At 55.0% G+C, this 18948-nt stretch overlaps 7 protein-coding genes across 7 annotated transcripts; 4 read left to right on the forward strand and 3 right to left on the reverse strand.

The window, feature by feature from the left end:
* Nucleotides 1-2163: 2163 nt before the first annotated feature.
* UV8b_04468 (uncharacterized protein) lies at nucleotides 2164-3567 on the forward strand (the record flags this gene model as incomplete). The annotated part of the gene is made up of 4 exons (XM_043141966.1): nucleotides 2164-2192; nucleotides 2263-2400; nucleotides 2527-2624; nucleotides 2741-3567. The coding sequence occupies 4 exons, from the start codon at nucleotides 2164-2166 to the stop codon at nucleotides 3565-3567; spliced, it is 1092 nt and encodes a 363-aa protein (XP_042997900.1).
* A 449-nt stretch (nucleotides 3568-4016) lies between these two features.
* UV8b_04469 (uncharacterized protein) lies at nucleotides 4017-5550 on the forward strand (the record flags this gene model as incomplete). Its single annotated transcript, XM_043141967.1, has 3 exons — nucleotides 4017-4167; nucleotides 4245-4489; nucleotides 4639-5550. 3 exons carry the CDS (start codon nucleotides 4017-4019, stop codon nucleotides 5548-5550), a joined length of 1308 nt encoding a protein of 435 aa, XP_042997901.1.
* A 44-nt stretch (nucleotides 5551-5594) lies between these two features.
* On the reverse strand, nucleotides 5595-6087 carry UV8b_04470 (uncharacterized protein; the record flags this gene model as incomplete). The annotated part of the gene is made up of 2 exons (XM_043141968.1): nucleotides 5595-5700; nucleotides 5777-6087. The coding sequence occupies 2 exons, from the start codon at nucleotides 6085-6087 to the stop codon at nucleotides 5595-5597; spliced, it is 417 nt and encodes a 138-aa protein (XP_042997902.1).
* Nucleotides 6088-7045: 958 nt separating this feature from the next.
* On the reverse strand, nucleotides 7046-7995 carry UV8b_04471 (uncharacterized protein; the record flags this gene model as incomplete). Its single annotated transcript, XM_043141969.1, has 3 exons — nucleotides 7046-7179; nucleotides 7252-7394; nucleotides 7514-7995. The coding sequence occupies 3 exons, from the start codon at nucleotides 7993-7995 to the stop codon at nucleotides 7046-7048; spliced, it is 759 nt and encodes a 252-aa protein (XP_042997903.1).
* Nucleotides 7996-8631: 636 nt separating this feature from the next.
* Nucleotides 8632-9938, forward strand: UV8b_04472 (uncharacterized protein; the record flags this gene model as incomplete). Its single annotated transcript, XM_043141970.1, has 2 exons — nucleotides 8632-8670; nucleotides 8724-9938. The coding sequence occupies 2 exons, from the start codon at nucleotides 8632-8634 to the stop codon at nucleotides 9936-9938; spliced, it is 1254 nt and encodes a 417-aa protein (XP_042997904.1).
* Nucleotides 9939-12487: 2549 nt separating this feature from the next.
* UV8b_04473 (uncharacterized protein) lies at nucleotides 12488-16425 on the forward strand (the record flags this gene model as incomplete). Its single annotated transcript, XM_043141971.1, has 7 exons — nucleotides 12488-12929; nucleotides 13062-13328; nucleotides 13398-14375; nucleotides 14456-15536; nucleotides 15620-15821; nucleotides 15896-16301; nucleotides 16364-16425. 7 exons carry the CDS (start codon nucleotides 12488-12490, stop codon nucleotides 16423-16425), a joined length of 3438 nt encoding a protein of 1145 aa, XP_042997905.1.
* An 859-nt stretch (nucleotides 16426-17284) lies between these two features.
* On the reverse strand, nucleotides 17285-18735 carry UV8b_04474 (uncharacterized protein; the record flags this gene model as incomplete). Its single annotated transcript, XM_043141972.1, has 2 exons — nucleotides 17285-18515; nucleotides 18620-18735. The coding sequence occupies 2 exons, from the start codon at nucleotides 18733-18735 to the stop codon at nucleotides 17285-17287; spliced, it is 1347 nt and encodes a 448-aa protein (XP_042997906.1).
* Nucleotides 18736-18948: the final 213 nt, after the last annotated feature.

An 18948-nucleotide genomic window follows, 5' to 3' on the forward strand; every position in this document is an offset into this window, starting at 1 on the left:
AATTGCAGGCCCTGGATGGACTGTCGGGCCTCTCAATCCTCTCTCCGCTCTCCGCTCAGTGGGGTGGAGCAGGCCGACCCCACTAGAGCGTGGCCGCCGCGAGTCGCGTTAGCGGGTGTTTGCTGATTCTAGGTACGGAGTACTCCGTCGTGGTGCAACGCTAGGTACCTTGAATAATAAGAGGCAGCACTGAGGTTCTTGGTATTGATGCTTGATAAAAACGGTCCAGTCCCTCTCTTCTAGTCGGCACTTACTGAGCAATTACCGTTATGGTGTATCGGAGCGCTGCTTGCGCGCTGAAGTACTTCCCTACCGCTGATAGGTACCTTACATGTAGGTACCCAATTGTCGAAGCAAATGGCGCGTCTCGCCGAATCATTGGACAGTTACGGAGGACGGAGTACAGCGAACGGATCCGAGCAAGACCCATGCTGATCCGCATGCCTAGCGCCTAGCCTGCTACCTGCCCAACCTAAGGTCAAGATGTGGCAATTCCTTTGTGGTGATTGACTAATGGTTGTGTGGGCTTATTGATGGCTGTGTCCTCGAAGGTCTCTCGCAGTGCAACCGAAAAACATTGACGTCTGGTATCTTTTCGCCAGAGGGCTTTTATTAATCAGACTGGTCTTTCAAGACTCCGTCCTGAATGATGGATTTTCAAGTTTGCAATGCGAGAGAACTTTGGCAAATTGGTTCCCCACCATGACGTGAGTCCACTGCACGCTACCCGGGCAGGCACTTTTAAAAGAGGTACCTAAGATAAGGCTAGAGGTACCTAGGTACCTACCTACCTGCATCGCGCGCGAATCCGCATATTAGGAATAGTTTTCAAACTCGTCGGATCCAACCACTCACTCACTACGGAGTACAAGACGCTAAAATGCGATCGATGCAGCTTGGTAAAGAGATTTTGTTCTTGCTTTACGAGGTCGTATTTAACCAGTGGGCGCGCGGCGGCAGGCGACGCCGACCTACCTGATGGTACGCGGCCAGCCACCAAGCCCACTAAGCGCTGCCTCCTTCTTTTTTTTTTTTTTGTTAAGGTTCAAAAGGGGACTGGAGGGTTGTGCTTCAAATTTTCGAAAGTTCCTGCAATTAAAAGTGGGTATTTTGCCAAGCCAGGCCAAGGAACTCCATGCTGGACAGACATGAACCCCGCACACAAAATCATGGGCGGTTGGCTCCCGTCTTTGCAGCAACTGGTCATGTCTGGTACCTACAGACTACAGCGTACACGGACAGGTACGGGACCACGGGTAACAGCACAGTTCCGCCGCCAGGGGGGGGGGAGGGGGACCGGGGGTTTGAGGGCGCGCCAGCTCCCGCTCTGGAGAGAACATTGAAGGTACCGAGTACTTGGCTAATGCATTGCCTGTCTGGGACGAAACCGGACTTTTGGGACAACCCTTTGAGACCCTTTGCTGCCTTTTGCCGCCCTGGATCGAAAGTGCTCAGGTCGATCGCGGGGCGGTGGATGAGATGAGCAGGGCGGCCGGTAGCGGCTGTCATGCTGGCATAAGCCAGGCGCCAGTGGAGCCAAATTGTCAAATTGGCGTCCGCTGTCAACGTGCTGAGAAGTCACCAGACGCCACAAGATCAGCTGAATCATGCCCTGCTCCTGCCCTGCTCTGGCCAAGATGAGAATGGCCAAAGGGGGGGAACAAAGAAGAGCCTTGACATGGTTTCTGATTTGACTGCGGCAAGAGATGACCCCATGGATATACCACGTTGAAAAAATAATGTTTGATGGTGTCATTGCACTGTTCCGTGTCCGCAGAGACGAGGCGAGGCGAGGCATCCATCATCCATCATCCATCATCCTCTTGAACCCGGCCCCACCAGAATGAGAAGCGGGGGATGTGGACAGGAACAGGCTGGGAATAGGACTGGGAATATTACGTAGCAGTCTGGTAGAAGCTGGTGCATGGCAGGTGCGAAGCCGCTTTTACTAAGCGGGAGGCAGGAGGTTGGGTAGGCTTAGGAGGTAATTGAGACCTAACCTTAGGTTAGGTAAGTTCAACACCAACGGTTAGGCTAGCTCGTTTGCAGCAGTCCTTCACGTCTTTCCGCTGGCCTGTCCTCATCGCTTGGTTTCGGCAACCAACATCGTCACCCGTCGCCAGCGGAGCATCGTAACGCAGCTTTCTCTTGGAGACTGGGACCATGGCAAACACCATCATCGTAGTAGTGGGGTGAGCTTTCAATCGCGGCTTTGAAATCGCTTCTAGCCTAGGAATAACTCCCTGACTGATTGATTGCTAGCGCCGGCGTGAGTGGCCTGACGACGGCATTGCTGCTGTCGAGGAACAAGGCAAACGACGTGACAATCATCGCCAAGCACATGCCTGGAGACTGCGACATTGAATATGCGTCTCCATGGGCTGGCGCCAATTTCCTACCGTAGGTGCTGCCCTCTTTTCTTTTTCTGTCCCTCTTCTTTCCCGCTCGGCGCCCGAATCGGGCCATAACTGTAGCCTTGCTGCCAGGAATCGACCCACATGATGAGTTGACACTGGCACTATATAGCATGTCAACCCGAGACAACAGTAGATGGGAGAGACGGACATGGCCAGAGATATCAAGACTTGCAAAGGAAGTTCCCGAAGCAGGCATTCACTTTCAACGTAACGGGCATCGATTCTCAACGCCCCCCCCCCCCCCCCCCAGGCGTGTCCCCCAGCAGGCACGCTCGTTGGCAACCGTTCTTTGGAAATACTAACTCGATGCTAAATCCCGACAGCAACACGTATTTTAAGACGAGACAAGGATATGCAAGGACCATCGTGTCCGATCGACCCCATTTTCGATCGCGACCCATGGTTCCAAACTCTTCTACCAGGTTTCAGAGAATTGAGCGCCGCCGAAATCCCAAAGGGTCATGACTCAGGTGTTGAATTCACGAGCGTTTGTATCAACACGGCATTGTATCTTCAGTGGCTTGTCGGGCAATGTCTCAGAAACGGTGTTGTGTTCAAGCGAGCCGTCATATCCCACATCAAGGAAGCCAAGACGTCCAGTCACACCGGAAAGCACGCCTCCATCATTATCAACGCTACGGGCCTGGGGTCTCTCAAACTAGGCGGAGTGCAAGATGAGACCATGGCCCCTAGCCGCGGCCAACTCGTCCTGGTCCGCAACGAGCTCCAGCCCATGTTTACAACGTCCGGTACCGAAGACGGCATGACAGAGCTTCTTTATACCATGCAGCGTCCCGCAGGAGGTGGTACCGTTTTGGGAGGTACTTACGACATCGGCAACTGGGAGTCTGTGCCTGACCCGAACATTGCTCTGCGCATCATGCAACGAGTCGTGGACCTGTGCCCTGAAATTGCACATGGCAAAGGTATCCAGGGGCTCAGCGTTATCAGGCATGTAGCCGGTTTGAGGCCGTACAGAAAGTCTGGTGTCAGGGTAGAGAAGGAGAGGCTTGATGATGCCACGTGGATTGTGCACAACTATGGCCATGCAGGCTGGGGATATCAGGGTTCTTATGGATGTGCCGAAGGCGTGGTTGAGCTGGTCAACGAAGTGAAGGGAGAGAATGGGGAGCATCTCCAGATGGCCTAACTCTTCATCTTCACCTGGGAATGAAACGAAACATTCATGCAGAGGGCGAGGGGGGATGTCAAAAAGGGGGGAAGCATATATTAAAGGAAAACGAAAGAGCTTGGGAAATAGAGGTACCTGTTGACTGTCCAGAGTCCTCTGTCAGTACGGAGTAGGTGCTGATACATACATGTATGTACCTTCTCCAGGCGGTCCCGCTGCGTAGACCCGTAGGGTGGGTACATCTGGATGCAGGGACGGCAAATCCAGCGTCTACTCCGTACTCCGTACATGGCCCGCCAATCACCGACCTCACGTACAGCAGGGGCATCACCGAGAAACGAATAAATAACTTGGTGACCATGTCAATGCAAAGTAAAACCTGCCACCGCAATCTCGACGCGCATTGCGACCCTCACATTGCTAACTGCATCAAGCCTTCTCGGCCGCACATTTGTCGCACGGTTCCCATGGCGCGACCGGGCCAGCCTCTGTATAAACGAGCCTGGCATTTTGCGCTGGACGTTGCAAGCGGTCGACATGCTCTGTCGAAGCTGGTTCCTATGGCTCTGTGGGCAGCCGATGCTGCGCTCTGTGCCGTGGTTATCTGGAAAATCCCGTGTAAGCTTGCAGTTCAGATGCCACCCCCCCCTTGTCCGTCTCGAAAGACTTCTGATGTAGGAGCATCGCGGTGTCAGACACCGAAATCGACTGGGTTGCGTATATGGAGCAGGTTGCCCAGGTTGTCTCGGGGGAACGAGATTACACAAAAATCAAAGGTGGCACGGGGCCGCTGGTTTATCCAGCTGCTCATGTCTACACGTACACGGGGCTTTACTACCTGACGAACCACGGGAAGGACATTCTTCATGCCCAGCAGATATTTGCAGCTCTTTATCTGGCGACGCTGGCAGTGGTCATGCTGTGTTATTGGCAAGCCAAGGTGGGTGATGTTGATGTTGATGTTGAAGAGGAAAGGGGGAAAAAAAACGCCTAGAGAGGGGGGGAGAGAGAGAGAGAGAGAGGGCGCAAAGACATGCTGAACTGGAATAGGGGCCGCCGTATGGAAGTTGCTAATCAAGGCGAATCCAGGTCCCGCCATACATCTTTCCACTGTTGATCCTATCCAAACGCCTCCATAGCGTCTTCCTTCTCCGATGCTTCAACGACTGCTTTGCCACCTTTTTTTTCTGGCTAGCACTATTCTGCTTCCAGAAAAGACAGTGGACGCTGGGCAGCCTTGCGTACAGCTGGGGCCTGGGCATCAAGATGTCCCTGCTGCTTTCCCTTCCGGCCGTCGCCGTCGTGCTTCTTCTCGGAAGAGGGTTTGGCGGCAGTCTTCGCCTGGCCGCCCTCATGGCGCAGCTGCAGCTTGCCATGGCGGTTCCGTTCCTGTCGACAAATTGGAAAGGGTACTTGGGGAGGGCCTTTGAGCTTTCACGGCAGTTCAAGTTTGAATGGACAGTGAATTGGCGCATGCTGGGGGAAGGCTTGTTCCTGAGCAAGCATTTCGCCCTGACGCTTCTAGTCCTGCACGCATTGGTGCTCCTCGTCTTCATCAGCGCCAGGTGGCTCCGGCCGGCGAACCGATCAATGGCGTCGTTGATGCCGCCCATGCTCCGCGGCAAATCACCTTTTAGCAAGTCGGAGCAAGTCTGGGTTTCCAAGCGAGTGACTCCCGAGTACGTCATGACGACAATTCTCTCGGCCAACGTCATTGGCCTCCTTTTTGCTAGATCTCTGCACTACCAGTTCTATGCGTACCTAGCCTGGGCAACTCCGTATCTGCTGTGGAGGGCCTGGCCGTACACGCCTGCCGTCTACCTGCTGTGGGCGGTGCAAGAAGCCGCTTGGAATACATTCCCGAGCACAGATCTCAGCTCGGCGGCAGCGGTAAACGTGCTCGTGGTAACGGTTGTCCTGGTCTATTTCAAGGCCGTCGATCCCGCCAAGCCTGGAGGGCCCGACCATTCGGCGGGGACTACAACAAAGAAGACGCGGTAACGTGGAGGCAGACAGGGGTCTTGAGGCATCTTGACAAGGCACGGTCAATCTTCATGTTCCGAGTCGCTCGGCGGCATCCTCCCGACGTTGGAGGAGCTGTCGTCGCCGTCGTCGACCAGGTCGTACGCTGGCTTGCCGAATTCCTTTGGCCTACAAGAGATGCCCTTGTCAGCGCTTGCACCCGGAACACGTCTTTTTTCCTCGCGTGCTTTGGGGGCTGCCATACCAGTACGGCTGCTTCCGCCAGAGCTTCTCGTCTCGAACGACGTTGACGATTTCGCCTTGGGCGCGGCTGTCACGCGGCCCCGGGGCGTATCTCTCCGCCAGGACGTAGCCGCCGCGCCTGATCCAGATGGTGTTGCGGAAGCGCTGGGCGAGCTCTAGCACGACCGGCTTGCGGTCCGGGAGCTCGCAGGTGTAGAGGTTGTTGCCTTCCGGCTTGACCACGCGGACGAGCGACTGGTTGGGCGGGAGGGTTTCCGGAGGCGTCAACGTCTCCTCGGCGGCTGCCAGGACGTTGCGCTTGGGCTTTCCCATGCCTGAAGACTTTGTAGGGTGTTGTGTCCAGCGGCCCTGGAACAGATTCGTAGCCTCGACTGCCTCTTGTCGCTCTTTTCTCCTCTGTGTCTGTGTCTGCGTCTGCGTCTGTCTGTGTTTTTTTTTTGTTTTTTTCTTTTTTCCTTTGCTTTTCTTTGTTCCCGCTTTTTGGTTTTTTATTTTAAAAAAAACCCCAGACCTCTTTTTCCCCCCCCCCTTGGGATTCATTAAGTGGGATTCATTAAGTGGGGACCGTCAAATTTCTGCCCCGCAGCCACGGGCAGACACAAGCCGCCCGCGTTCTCTTTCATGTCTTGCGATGTTTTGTTTCTCCACACTGTGAAGATGATGCTCCTTGGATGACGGTTTAGGCTTCCCTTGGTCAAGTATCCATGCGCCTCATGTTCATCTCGGTACAAAGGCTGAACATCCGGACTCCTATACACAGCAAGCGTATTGGCCCACGTGCGACAGACATGTTTCCGTCTTACTCCGGACTCGGCAGTTTTGATCTGGCCCGCTCAACGCCACACCCGACAGCTTCCGCGACTGCCCGATGCAAGTCTCGCGTAGATAACTGCATCGCGACCCTGGGTGGTTGCAACAAGGTCCTGGTCACTAGGACTCGCATGGTCTCCGATCGGGAAGTGCAGTGTCAGCCAGTTGCTGGCGGACGGCAGCCCTGACATGCTTCCAATTTTTCAGAGCAGCAGAAGAAAATGCCAGTCCCAGTTGCCGAGACGAAGTTTTTTCCCAAGTCTATCAATGTTCTAGTCTAGCTGCCGCAAAATATCCCGAGGGTCCGGCCGTAATGCAGAGTGCCCAGTCTAGTTCGACGGAATTCGTTGCTGGTTGAGGAATAAAAGATTTTGCTCCCTCTTCGTACAACTCACAGTCTCAGGCTGATTTCTCCTTCCTTGTCAACGCAGTGTACTGCTACCACGCCGATTTCGCTTCCTCATATGCGACCCTTGGCAGCCTCCTGAACGGTCATCTTCCCAGCAGCGATATCCTTGACGGTTTGGGAGATGCTGCTCCAGTCTGTAAAGGTGACAAAGGGGACGCTCTCGTTCTCGCACCATGTGACCAGGTCTGTTTCCGCGGGTATTAATCAAGATGCATTTCTTCTTCACCAAAGCGCGCACGCCAGACCGGGTTGCCTACCTTTACCAGCCTTGGCAAAAAGCAAATCAGTTTCCTTGGCGGCAGATAGATCGGAAACGCCGTCACCCGCGTAGAACATGGTTGGACGATTGGGCAACGAGGAGTACTTTCGGATTTCGATAGACTTGTCATGACCATGGACGCTATTTTTTATTTCTTTAGCCAAAAAAAAAAAAGCCAGGAATAGAAAAGATGAGACATGATCAGGGTTGAATTTTCCGTCTCCAAAACGCGGAAACACTCGGGATTGAAAAAATCTTACCTAGCATCGTGGAATTCGATTCTCCAGCCTCCCTCTTCGTTGATATTCTTCCCCTCTCGCGGTCTCACATCGTTGCTGACGATCTGGATATCCCATCCCGGCCCCAGCAGCTTGTCTAACAAGGCGCGTATGATGGGTGCCATGCCGCCGCTGAGGATAACTATGGGAACATTGTTCTCGCGCGACCAGTCGTAAAACTCCTTGAAACCGGGATCAAGCATGATATTGCTCAAGAGTATCTCGATGCACTCGTTGTAAGGCGTGGTAATGCTGCCCATCATCTCCCGGAAGGAGTCGCGAAAGTGCATTTTGCCATTGAGAACATCCTTGTTGCCTTGGCGGCGCTTCTCGACGCCGAAGCCAAGGTTGTCCGTCATAAAGTCGTTCGAGTCGGCCGTGGTAACGGTGCCGTCAAAGTCTGTGAAGAATATGAACTTGGGATCGGTGGCGAGAGCCGGTGTGTCGGGGTGGACTGAGCCCATTTCGAGGCTCGGAAATGACTGGCGCGTAAAGAAACGAGAGTCTCCTACGTTTGACGGAGAGGGTATTCGGGCTCGAGATTCCTAGGAGGTAAGCTGTGAGAGGGAGGGGGCGACGCTGAGAAGCGTTCCTTTCCTCTTATCTTTGGATCTATTTGTCAGTCAAGTTCTTGGAGGGGCAAACGAGGGCCGGGTATGCCGCAACGCATGCTGATGAGACAACGCGCCGGGATTGAAGGCCAAGGCCTACCGAATGCGATAATGAAGTAATGAAACAATATAGCACTACCACACATGTGCAAGGAATTGACTCAAAGTCTTGTCTGGTTCGAAACAGGCGATGGAAAGGGCCGGGCACGTCCCCGTGCCCCGCCATGCCCCTGAAGTGAGCCAGTAATGTCGTCATGAAGGGGATGAGTTGGGCTTGGCGTTAGCTGCAGACAAAGCGCCAGGCACACCCCCCCACACCGCCAGCATCTTAGCTAACGTACGGAGTAACCTACCTTGCTCCCCCGGTGCCGAGCATCGGCCCCCTCGTGACGTTACTCCCCGAAGGCGGTCAAAGGCCCTCGGCTTATCCATGCGCGGCAGTAAGAGAACTGCATGTGCGGGACTACGGAGTACTGATCCATGCTCCATATGGTGATCAAAATTATGCACGCCCAGATTCTGTCGAATGTACGTCGCTGCGAGTTGAAGCTGAATCTCGTCGCCCTCTGACAGCGATGCAGCCTCTCCGTGGCTCAATGGCACGGCGAGCTTGGAATGGCACGCAGAGGATGCTGCTGCAACAAAGCCCAACGGCTCTAGCATCTAGGGCAAACCAACGGCCGACCTCGTGGGAGAACCGAACTCACCTCTATCAAGGTGGTCGACGAAACCAAACTTCCCAATGGCGGCCAATCTCTTCGCATCATCAGCCAAAGGATTCTCATGCGTCCTCTGGCTTCGCAGGGGACGCAAATTCGGCGTTTGAAGTCGGCAAAGCACCGCCCGTCAGTCAACTCCAAGCCTCCGCAACAGAGCTACCATCTGTGGCAGAGGGCCGCCGCAGCGATTTGAACCAAAGGTTCAGCCAGGTCATGGACAATGTTCAAGCCCGAGTTCTCACAGCGTCTCAAACGCTCAACGACATAACTGGCTACTCTGCCATCGAGGCGATCAAGAAAGAAAACGAAGCCCTGGAAATGCAATTATCGGAAGCTCACGCCAAAGTCCGTAGCGTCCGCCAGGCGTACAAGACGTCCAACACGAAGCGAGCCACTACGCAGCGCGAAGTTACTACACTGCTGGCGCGGAAGGACACCTGGTCCCCGGTCGACTTGGAACGATTTACCGAGCTGTATAGAATAGACCATGTTCTGGAGGGAGAAGTGTCCGCGGCGCAGGAAAGCCTAACCGAGGCGGAAGCTGAGGAGCAGAGTCTCAGTCAACGCCTGAATGCGGGGATCTTGAAGCGTTACCACGAAGAGCAGATATGGAGCGACAGAATACGTCGGGCCAGTACATGGGGGACGTGGGGCCTTATGGGCATGAATTTCTTGCTCTTTGTGGTATTGCAGTTCTTTGCGGAGCCTTGGAGGAGAAAGAGGCTTGTCAAGGGCGTGGCCGAGGAAGAGAAGCGTGTTCTAGACCAAGTTCGCAACGAGTTGGAGCTTGTTCGGGCGACACTGGCGAAGCAAGAAAGATCTTTCCCGGAAGTAGAAACCGAGGCTCTGGCTGGCAAGCCTGCCGACCCCGACGTGACTTCTCCTGCTCCACCAGGGGTGGCATGGAGAGACATTGTCATGGAACCGGCGCGTTTGAAAACTGCCGCTGCAGATTTATGCAGCGAGAGGAAGATTGACTTGCGGATGAAGGATGCGTCTGCCTTGGTACTGCAAGGCGCTTTGGCAGGTGCGGCCGTGGCGGGGAGTATCGCCATGTTTCTCTTGAGAAAAACATGACGTGGACGAGGCAATCGGAGAATCAAGAAATCAACCATACTCATCGGTACTGCATCTTTTGTGTCAGATGAGGTTTGTTCAAACACTAAGTGTACTATATTGAAAATCTTGTTATTTAACCTTCGCCACGTATATACAGGGGCAAGCTCCGGCGAAAGCCCATGAACTAGGTGCTGTTCTGCAAATACGTTTGGTTCGTGAGAAGATGGAGTCGGGAGTTGAGCGTTTGTCTCTTCATCATTTTGGGAACCTCGACGGAATCACGGCATCTTCTTTGCTATCGCTGCCGAGCTGTCCGACAGTAACCCGATTCCTCGACTCGGTTCCTGGCTCAAAATCAAGCCAAGCTCCATCGGGAGGGACATGGTTATATTGCGTCACGTACAATTGTTGTTTCCTTTGCATTTTTCCGGCAGGACGGACTGTCTACACTCTATTTCACACCAAAGAACTAGAAACGGCGGCAGACTAGACTGTACGCGGAATAGGAGACACCCATCTGGTTTCAGTTCGGTTCCCTGCCAGACGAGACGTTCGGGGATATTGCTAATGCTATTGACCTCGTACTGTACCTGTATTTCTAGGTCCGACGCCGCGAGATTTATCGACCTAGGTGGCGCCAAGCTGTGGCAGGGCCTAGGGGGAGAGTTACTCTGCCCAGTCGATAGAGAAGCATCTATTGATAGCTGGAAGGCAGTTGACAGCTTCTGACATCAGTTTGAACCATCATGGAGTCGACTGCAATTTACGGCGCAGAGATTGGTACGCCACGGCGTCACTGCGAGCTAACGAAGGCCGTGCAATAAATATTTTTATGTCAAGTCTCTTCGTTTTAGTAAAATGCCAACTCTTTCGCTTTACGGGCCAACCCCCTTTGGCCTAGCAACGCTGCCCACACGCACGACTCACGGGCAGATGCGAGACCATGCGAGACGCAGATAAGGACAGGAGCCCCTTAGGCTAGAAGGCGAGTGCAAGGCTGCGCTGCGCTGCGCTATATATGCATGTTGATGTCCAGCGGCACCCGGAATGACGAGAGTGGACCCGCAAAATTGGACGTTTTGCGTACAAGAGTTACTCAAGATGGGATGTCATGATTCGAAACCAAAAGAATATCAGACGACAGGAAGAAGAAGAAGAAGGAGAAGAAGAAGAAGAATTGGAGAAGGAGAAGGAGGAGAGGGGGGAGGGAGGAGATCAAGACAAAAGCATAAAGGAGGAGGGAGGATGAAACCCGTCATCGGAGCAGCTTCCGCTTTAAGAAAAGAACCACAGGGTTTGAACGACTGCTGTAGAAGGAGCTACTCAGGCTGCTTACCTTTCCTCAACTGCTGGCCAGCTTCGGGGATGGATGCACGTCACCCGCCAAAAGGGCACCTGGGGGGGGGGAGTTTTGGTAGACGGACGGCCTAGCCAGGAGTTCACGTCATCTTGATGACCATGCGCCGAGTGAAGAACAGATATTGACGTGCCATTTGCCAAGGCGGCACCGAACCCAAGGTGGGTAAGCAAAACCGCACATTTTATACTCTCTTCTTCCCAGAGGGGGCTGCTTGCTGGGACCAGAAACTCTCATTAGTCGAATTACGTGCCAGGCGTTGCGTTGCCCTTGACGGCGGGCCGAGGCGAGGTACAGCCCTCACCACAGTCAGCCGTCCAGTTCCAGTCACACAAGTCATAGCTATGACTGTTCATTTGACAGTCAAGTTTCGAGGGGGGGAAATGCTGCCAGTTCCTCTACCTCCCTACCTCGTCGGGTTTGGGTGCCTTGGCTAAAAGTAACATCAGGATCCTGGCGCGGAACATCAATGTCTGTCTGTCAATTTAATCCCCCACTGTTTTCGGCAACCTGGCAACAGCTGGGCAGTCCAGACTCCCAAGACCTTAATCGCTTGAGTCAATTGACCTGATGGATGGGCCCGCCCCGAGCAAGGCACCACCCACCACCCCGCTGCCAACCAACCACCAACCACCACCACCACCACCACCACCACCACCACTCAACTGCCACCACCACCACCAACTACCGCCACCCATTCACTACACTATCACAACTTACACAGGCCCACGCCCACTACTACCAGCCCGTGCACTCAACCACCAGCCCCTCCTCCCGCTACTCCGTCACTGACGACATCTTTCCCACCCACCACCACCACCAACACCAAAACAACATTACCCACCCCGCCTCGTCCCTTTCTTTCCTCCGTACCGCCGCGAGCTTTGAGCACCAACGTTCGGCATAGCAAACCCGCTGGGCCATCTTTGCTTCTTCTTTGCTTCTTCTTTGCTTCTTCTTTGCTTCTTCTTCGGCTTCTTCTCGAAAGTCGTCCAACTCCTCTTCTCCCTTGACTCCCGTGCACGCCTCGCTGTTACGCACCCTGTCCGTCCGACGCTCTGGAGCCCTGCCGCAGGCAGCTGAAAGTTCGACGTGCTCCCCTCTTTTCGTGCTCTCTTCATCGCAGGCGGCAGCAGCCCATCAATTCCTTCCAACCTATCCTCCCACTCGTCGTCCAGCGCGAACGTATCGCGCAATTCCTTTACGCACCATGAACGAGGACGAAAAGAAAATTCAAGACATCCACAGGAAGATTGAGCGCGAAAAGAACATCATAAATGCCGCCCAGGCCATGCGCTCGCAGACCACCAATGAGGCTGTTCGCTCCAGACTAGACACCCAACTCAGAGATGGGCGGCGTAACCTGCAATTCTTCGAGGAGAAGCTCCGAGACATTCAGATGAGGCAGGCAAATCAAGGCGTGGAATCCATGTCTCTTGGCACCGGTGATGGCCCAGAAAACCGTGGCCCTCCTCCAGCTCCTCCCCCAAAGGACTCCTCGGCAGCATGGGGAGGAGCTCAGGGCGGCTATGGTGATGCTCAGTACAGCCAAATCGGCCAACATGGAGATTTGATGCCTCCTCGCCACCCGTATGCTCCTCCTGGACCAGGATCTGGCATGCCGAAACCCAGGCCAAACTTTACAAAGCTAGGTTGGTGGAAATCTCACTCGGGTCCAACAATAGGTTGCCGGGGAGGGTAACTTTACTTCACAGGACGCTTTCCCCATATAGCCTCCTGGCCCAGCGTTGAATGACTGCATGCTAACTGTTTGGAATAATCAGACCTCATAAAATACGACAGTCCACACCTTGGGCCGCGTATCCAGCTCATGCTTTCCCAGATCCAGTTCAAGCTCAACGTGGAGGAGCAGTATTTGAAGGGCGTCGAAAAGATGGTCCAGCTGTACGGAATGGAAGGCGACAGGCGAAGCAAAGCCGTCGCAGCCGGTCGTAGAGTGGAAAGCAAGCAGAAGATCGTTCTGTTGAAACAGGCGCTGAAGAGGTACGAAGAGTTGCATATCGACATGGATTCTGCAGATGCCCAAGATGGTAAGCTCCCACTGTCGCCTGCGTTGGCTCAGGCCGGAAAAGCCACAATGCTCACACGTTTTTGCACAGACGACTCCATCAACACCCCCAATCTCCGTAAACCCCTGAGTGGGCAACTTTCTATTCGTGTCATGGCTGTCAAGGAGGTAGATCATACCGCCACGGGTCGCCTCTCGCGCGGGCCGGAGACCTTTGTGGCTGTCAAAGTCGAGGACGCCGTCGTCGCGCGCACCAAAACGTCCAGAAACGACCGCTGGGACGCTGAATATCACACACTTGACGTGGACAAGGCCAACGAGATCGAGTTGACCGTCTACGATAAACCCAGTGAACACCCGATGCCTATTGGCTTGCTGTGGATCCGCATTTCCGACATTGTCGAAGAGATGCGTCGAAAGAGAATCGAGGCCGAAATGAACAGCTCCGGCTGGGTATCCGCCGACCAAATGGGAAGCCCTTCGTCGCCGCAAGGGCAGTTTCCGACAAGTCCATCCCAAGGCGGCGGTCGCGGCCCAAGCTTCGGCCCTGATCCCAGCAGATACAGCGGGGGACCTCCTCCCCACGTTCCCCAGCCGCAGATTAACACGGGACCAATCGATGCCTGGTTCAACCTGGAGCCGACCGGGCAGATTCAACTCCAGATGAGTTTTGTCAAGCAAAACAAGGACCGACGTCCGGTGGATGTTGGTCTAGGTCGGAAAGGCGCCGTTCGACAGCGCAAAGAGGAGGTACATGAGATGTATGGGCACAAGTTCGTCCAGCACCAGTTCTACAACATCATGCGGTGCGCTCTTTGCGGCGATTTTCTCAAGTACTCGGCCGGGATGCAGTGTGAAGACTGCAAATACACCTGCCACACCAAGTGCTATTCAAGCGTCGTCACCAAATGTATCAGCAAGAGCAATGCTGAGACGGATCCGGATGAGGAGAAGATCAATCATCGTATACCCCACAGGTTCCAACCGTATTCTAACATGACGGCCAATTGGTGTTGCCACTGTGGCTACATCTTGCCGTTTGGTAAGAAGAACTGCCGGAAATGCTCAGGTATGATGCCCATTTTGTCGAGGAATGCCAATTTCGGACGACTAAGAAACAGAATGCAAAACTGACATGACGAATCCTAGAATGCGGGCTCACCTGCCATGCTCACTGCGCTCATTTGGTGCCCGATTTCTGCGGCATGTCCATGGCGGTGGCAACTCAAATTCGGGAAGGCATTCGCACACAAAAGCAGAGACAAGCCAAGGCAACGTCCATGTCGGACAGGACACTGCGCCCTGGCGGAAGCAGATCCAGTCCGATGGACACGGTGCTTCCGTCTGCAACTCCGTACTCTGGCAGTTCCATTTCGCAAGCGACCCCCGCGTCCCCCGAGGCGACGGAAGCCGCCAAAATCATGTACGGCAATCAACAACCACCCACGTCGCCAACGCAGCAACGGCCTCCGGCACCGAATCGGGAACCTTCGAGCAATGCCGCCGCCGCCGCCGCCGCCGCCGCTGCCGCCGCCGCCATGTCCGGCTCCTCGGCAAGCCAAGGACAGCGACAGTCTGACTATGGCCGGTATGGTGGTTATGATCAGCAGCAGCAATCCGGGGATGCCTACGCCAACCAATACAGTGCTCAGCCCCAGCAACGGCGATACAACCCTGCGGATTATGCTCCTGTCAGCCAAGGATATGCTGCGCAAGTCGCCGCCCAGGCTAGACCACCTGTTCAGCAGCAGCAGCAGGTGCCGCCGCTCTCACAGCAAAACTATCCATCCGGCGCTCCTGTACCGAAGCCGGAGTCTGCCGTGGCTCAACGACCGCAGTCAGGTGTCATGGCTGGTCAACGAAAGCAGCTTCCTCTACACACCGATCCTGGTACTGGTCAGCGTATTGGATTGGATCACTTCAATTTCCTCGCAGTGCTGGGCAAAGGCAACTTTGGCAAGGTGATGCTGGCGGAGACCAAGCGTACACGGAAACTTTACGCCATCAAAGTGCTCAAGAAAGAATTCATCATTGATAACGATGAAGTGGAAAGCATCCGATCGGAGAAGCGAGTCTTTGTCATTGCAAACAAGGAGCGACATCCGTTCCTGACCAATCTACATGCCTGTTTCCAGACGGAGACGCGAGTTTATTTTGTCATGGAGTATGTCAGCGGTGGTGACCTGATGCTTCACATCCAACGAGGACAGTTTGGCACAAAGCGAGCGCAGTAAGACAAACCCTTTTTGCCCTTTGCTTCCACCAAGACTCGACGTTTTCGAACACACGTTGTTTTGCTCACACGTTGCCTAGATTCTATGCCGCAGAGGTGTGCCTTGCGTTGAAGTATTTCCACGAAAACGGTGTCGTTTATCGGGATCTGAAGCTCGACAACATCATGCTGACCCTTGACGGTCACATCAAGGTTGCTGATTACGGTCTGTGCAAGGAGGATATGTGGTACGGGTCTACCACTAGCACTTTCTGCGGTACTCCGGAATTCATGGCGCCAGAAGTAAGCCCGCAAACCAGACCCTGTTGTCCAATGCGTGGACGAACCCCCTTTGCAGCTGTGCTAACGCTTTTCAGATCCTCCTGGACAAGAAATATGGCCGAGCGGTGGATTGGTGGGCCTTTGGTGTACTGATCTACCAGATGCTGCTGCAGCAGTCCCCTTTCCGCGGGGAGGATGAGGATGAAATCTACGACGCCATCTTGGCTGACGAGCCGCTGTACCCTATCCACATGCCGCGAGACTCGGTTTCGATTCTGCAGAAACTGCTTACCCGTGAACCTGAACAGCGCCTCGGCAGTGGACCTACGGATGCGCAAGAGGTCATGAGCCAGCCATTCTTTCGGAACATCAACTGGGACGACATTTATCACAAACGAGTCGAGCCACCCTTCAAACCAACGATAAAGAACGCAACGGACACGAGCAACTTTGATTCCGAATTCACCAGCGTGACCCCGGTTCTTACACCTGTGCAGTCGGGTGAGTTTTGCGCGCAGATGACGCAGGTTTGATTTACGTTTTGGGCTGACTTCATAAACTAGTTCTCTCCCAGGCCATGCAGGAAGAATTCCGTGGCTTCTCGTACACGGCAGACTTTGAATGACGGAACCAACGTGTGGCCCATGCTGGCCCGTGGAGTTTCTTTGCACGCCACAAGGGCAGAGATGAATTTGATCCAGCAATGGCATGTCATTCGCCGCCCTCTCCTCATGGACACGCCGGGCTGACGCACGATGCAAAGACTTTTGAGAGGGAGTCCGATGAAGATGCTATATGAAGACTGGCTGAAGTTGTCAGCAGTGTTGATCATAGTAGATGTCTTTTTTTTTTCTTTTTTTTTTTTCTTTGCCGCTTTCTTGAAAACAGCAATGACGTTGACGAGGAGGGGTTGAAAATGTTTCAGGTAGCGAGTCGTAGCATTTGGGTTGACCAAAAACAAAAGAGAAAAGATGGGAGCTTAATAGCGCGGGCGACGACGGGTAATAGATGTGGATTGCAAATGCATTCATAGCAGAGTCATCTCAAGGTAATCCGCTCGACCGGCCAAGGCCATGGTGCTTGATGAAGACGCGCCGATTTGATTTGGGCGTCCATGGCTGAGTTGACCATGATTTATTGTTTGTAAGAATCTCGTCTTGTTCTCGTCGTTTGCTATTCAAAATTTGCCGCCATTTCCATGCTGTTATCCCCGAAAACCACCCCAAAAACATCTTCCCCCTTCCCCTTCCGTTTCCCTAGTCAACGTCAACTAGGTCTATGCTCCAATTCCCTTGTCTTGCGCAGTTAATCCCTGAATTGAACGGTGGTCGTACATGACATGCTACCGGATTCAACATTTAATTCCACCCCTCTAACCTCCCCGTCTACACGCCAGCTGAACGAAAGACGGGAACAAGAAAATCAAAGAAGAAGAAGAAGAAGAAGAAGAAGAGGAAAAAAAACAGAGCCTACCGGGACCACGGTCAGGAGGTGTACTCTTTCTGAAGCAGCTTGGCTATGGTGTTGAGCTGGATGTTGCTGGTGCCCTCGTAGATGGCGCCGATCTTGCTGTCGCGCCAAAACTTCTCGGCGAGGCCCTCGCGCACGAAGCCCATGCCGCCCATCCACTCGACGGCCAGGCCGGAGACGCGGCCGGCGACCTGCGACGCGTACAGCTTGGCCATGGCGGCGTCCCTGACAAAGTCCTGGCCGGCCTCCTTCTTCCGGGCGGCGTTGTAGACGAGGGCGCGGGCGGCGGCGATGTCGGTGTAGGCCTGGGCAATCTGGTGCTGCATGCCCTGGAACTCGCCGACCAGGGAGCCGAACTGCCTGCGGTCGTTCCAGACGTACCGGGCGGCGTTCTCGAAGGCGCCCAGGGCCAGGCCGGTCATCTGGGCGGCGATGCCGATGCGGCCCTCGTTGAGCAGGCTGATGGCGTACCTGTAGCCCTGGCCGCGCTCGCCGAGCAGGTTCTCCCCGGGGACGACGACGTCGTCAAAGGCCAGGACGCAGGTGCTGCTGGCGCGGATGCCCAGCTTCTTCTCCTTCTTGGCGACGGAGAAGCCGGGCGTGCCCTTCTCGACGACGAAGGCGCTGATGCCGCGGTAGCCCTGGGCGGGGTCGAGGTTGGCAAAGACGATGAAGAAGTCGGCCTCCTTGGAGTTTGTGATCCACATCTTGCCGCCGTTGATGCGGAAGCCGCCGTCGGCCGTCTCCTCGGCGCGCGTGGCCATGGCGAAGGCGTCGGACCCGGAGACGGGCTCCGAGAGGCAGAACGAGGCCACGGTCTGGGTGGCCAGGCGCGGCAGCCACTTCTTCTTGAGGGCCTCGGAGCCGTACTTGAGGACGGCCGTGTTGCACAGCGTGTTGTGGACGTCGACCAGCACGCTGACGCTGGGGTCGACGCGCGCCAGCTCCTCGATGCCGACAATGGCCGCGGTGAAGTTCATGCCGGCGCCGCCGTACTCCTCGGGGATCTCGACGCCCATCAGGCCCTGCTCGAAGAGCTTCCGCACGACGTCGGGGTCCATGTCCTCGGCCTCGTCCATGTCGCGCGCCCGGGGGAGGATGACGTCGTTGGCGAACTTGGCCACGGACTCGGCCATGGCGGCCTCGACCTCGGACAGGTGGCTGATGGGCGTGGGGGGGATGTCGGTGATGTCGACGACCGCCGTCCCGGAGCGGCGAGCCGCCGTGGTGGACAGGCGGCTTTGTCTTTGTTAGCGGGGTTTTTTTTTTTTTTTTTTTTTTTTTTTTTTTCTTTTTGGGACTGAGAGTTCCATGCAGCAGTTTAGGGGGGAGGGGGGGCGGCCGCCTACAGAATGGTGCTTGGGGTGGCCGGGCGAGCAGCCGCTCGATGGGCGGTGGCAACGGACCCGGCAAGCCGGCGTGGGCCGCGCAGCGCGGGCCGCAGGACGCGCGACAAGGACGACATGCTTTTTTCTCTTTGGGGTTTCTCGACGACGGACGGATGCGTTGCGGGACCGGGAAGCGTGGCCGTGAGGGATGAAACAGGGCAAAAAACGGAAGCGCAAGTCGAGGAAGAACGAACGGGGGGGGGGCCGAGGTCGATGGAAATGTACCCTAACCCACGAGGCAAGGCCAGGACAAACAGGTGACGAGTTGCGGCAGGTCACGTTGGCACCAA

Source organism: Ustilaginoidea virens, chromosome 3 (assembly GCF_000687475.1).
Source record: "Ustilaginoidea virens chromosome 3, complete sequence".
Lineage (NCBI taxonomy): Eukaryota > Fungi > Ascomycota > Sordariomycetes > Hypocreales > Clavicipitaceae > Ustilaginoidea > Ustilaginoidea virens.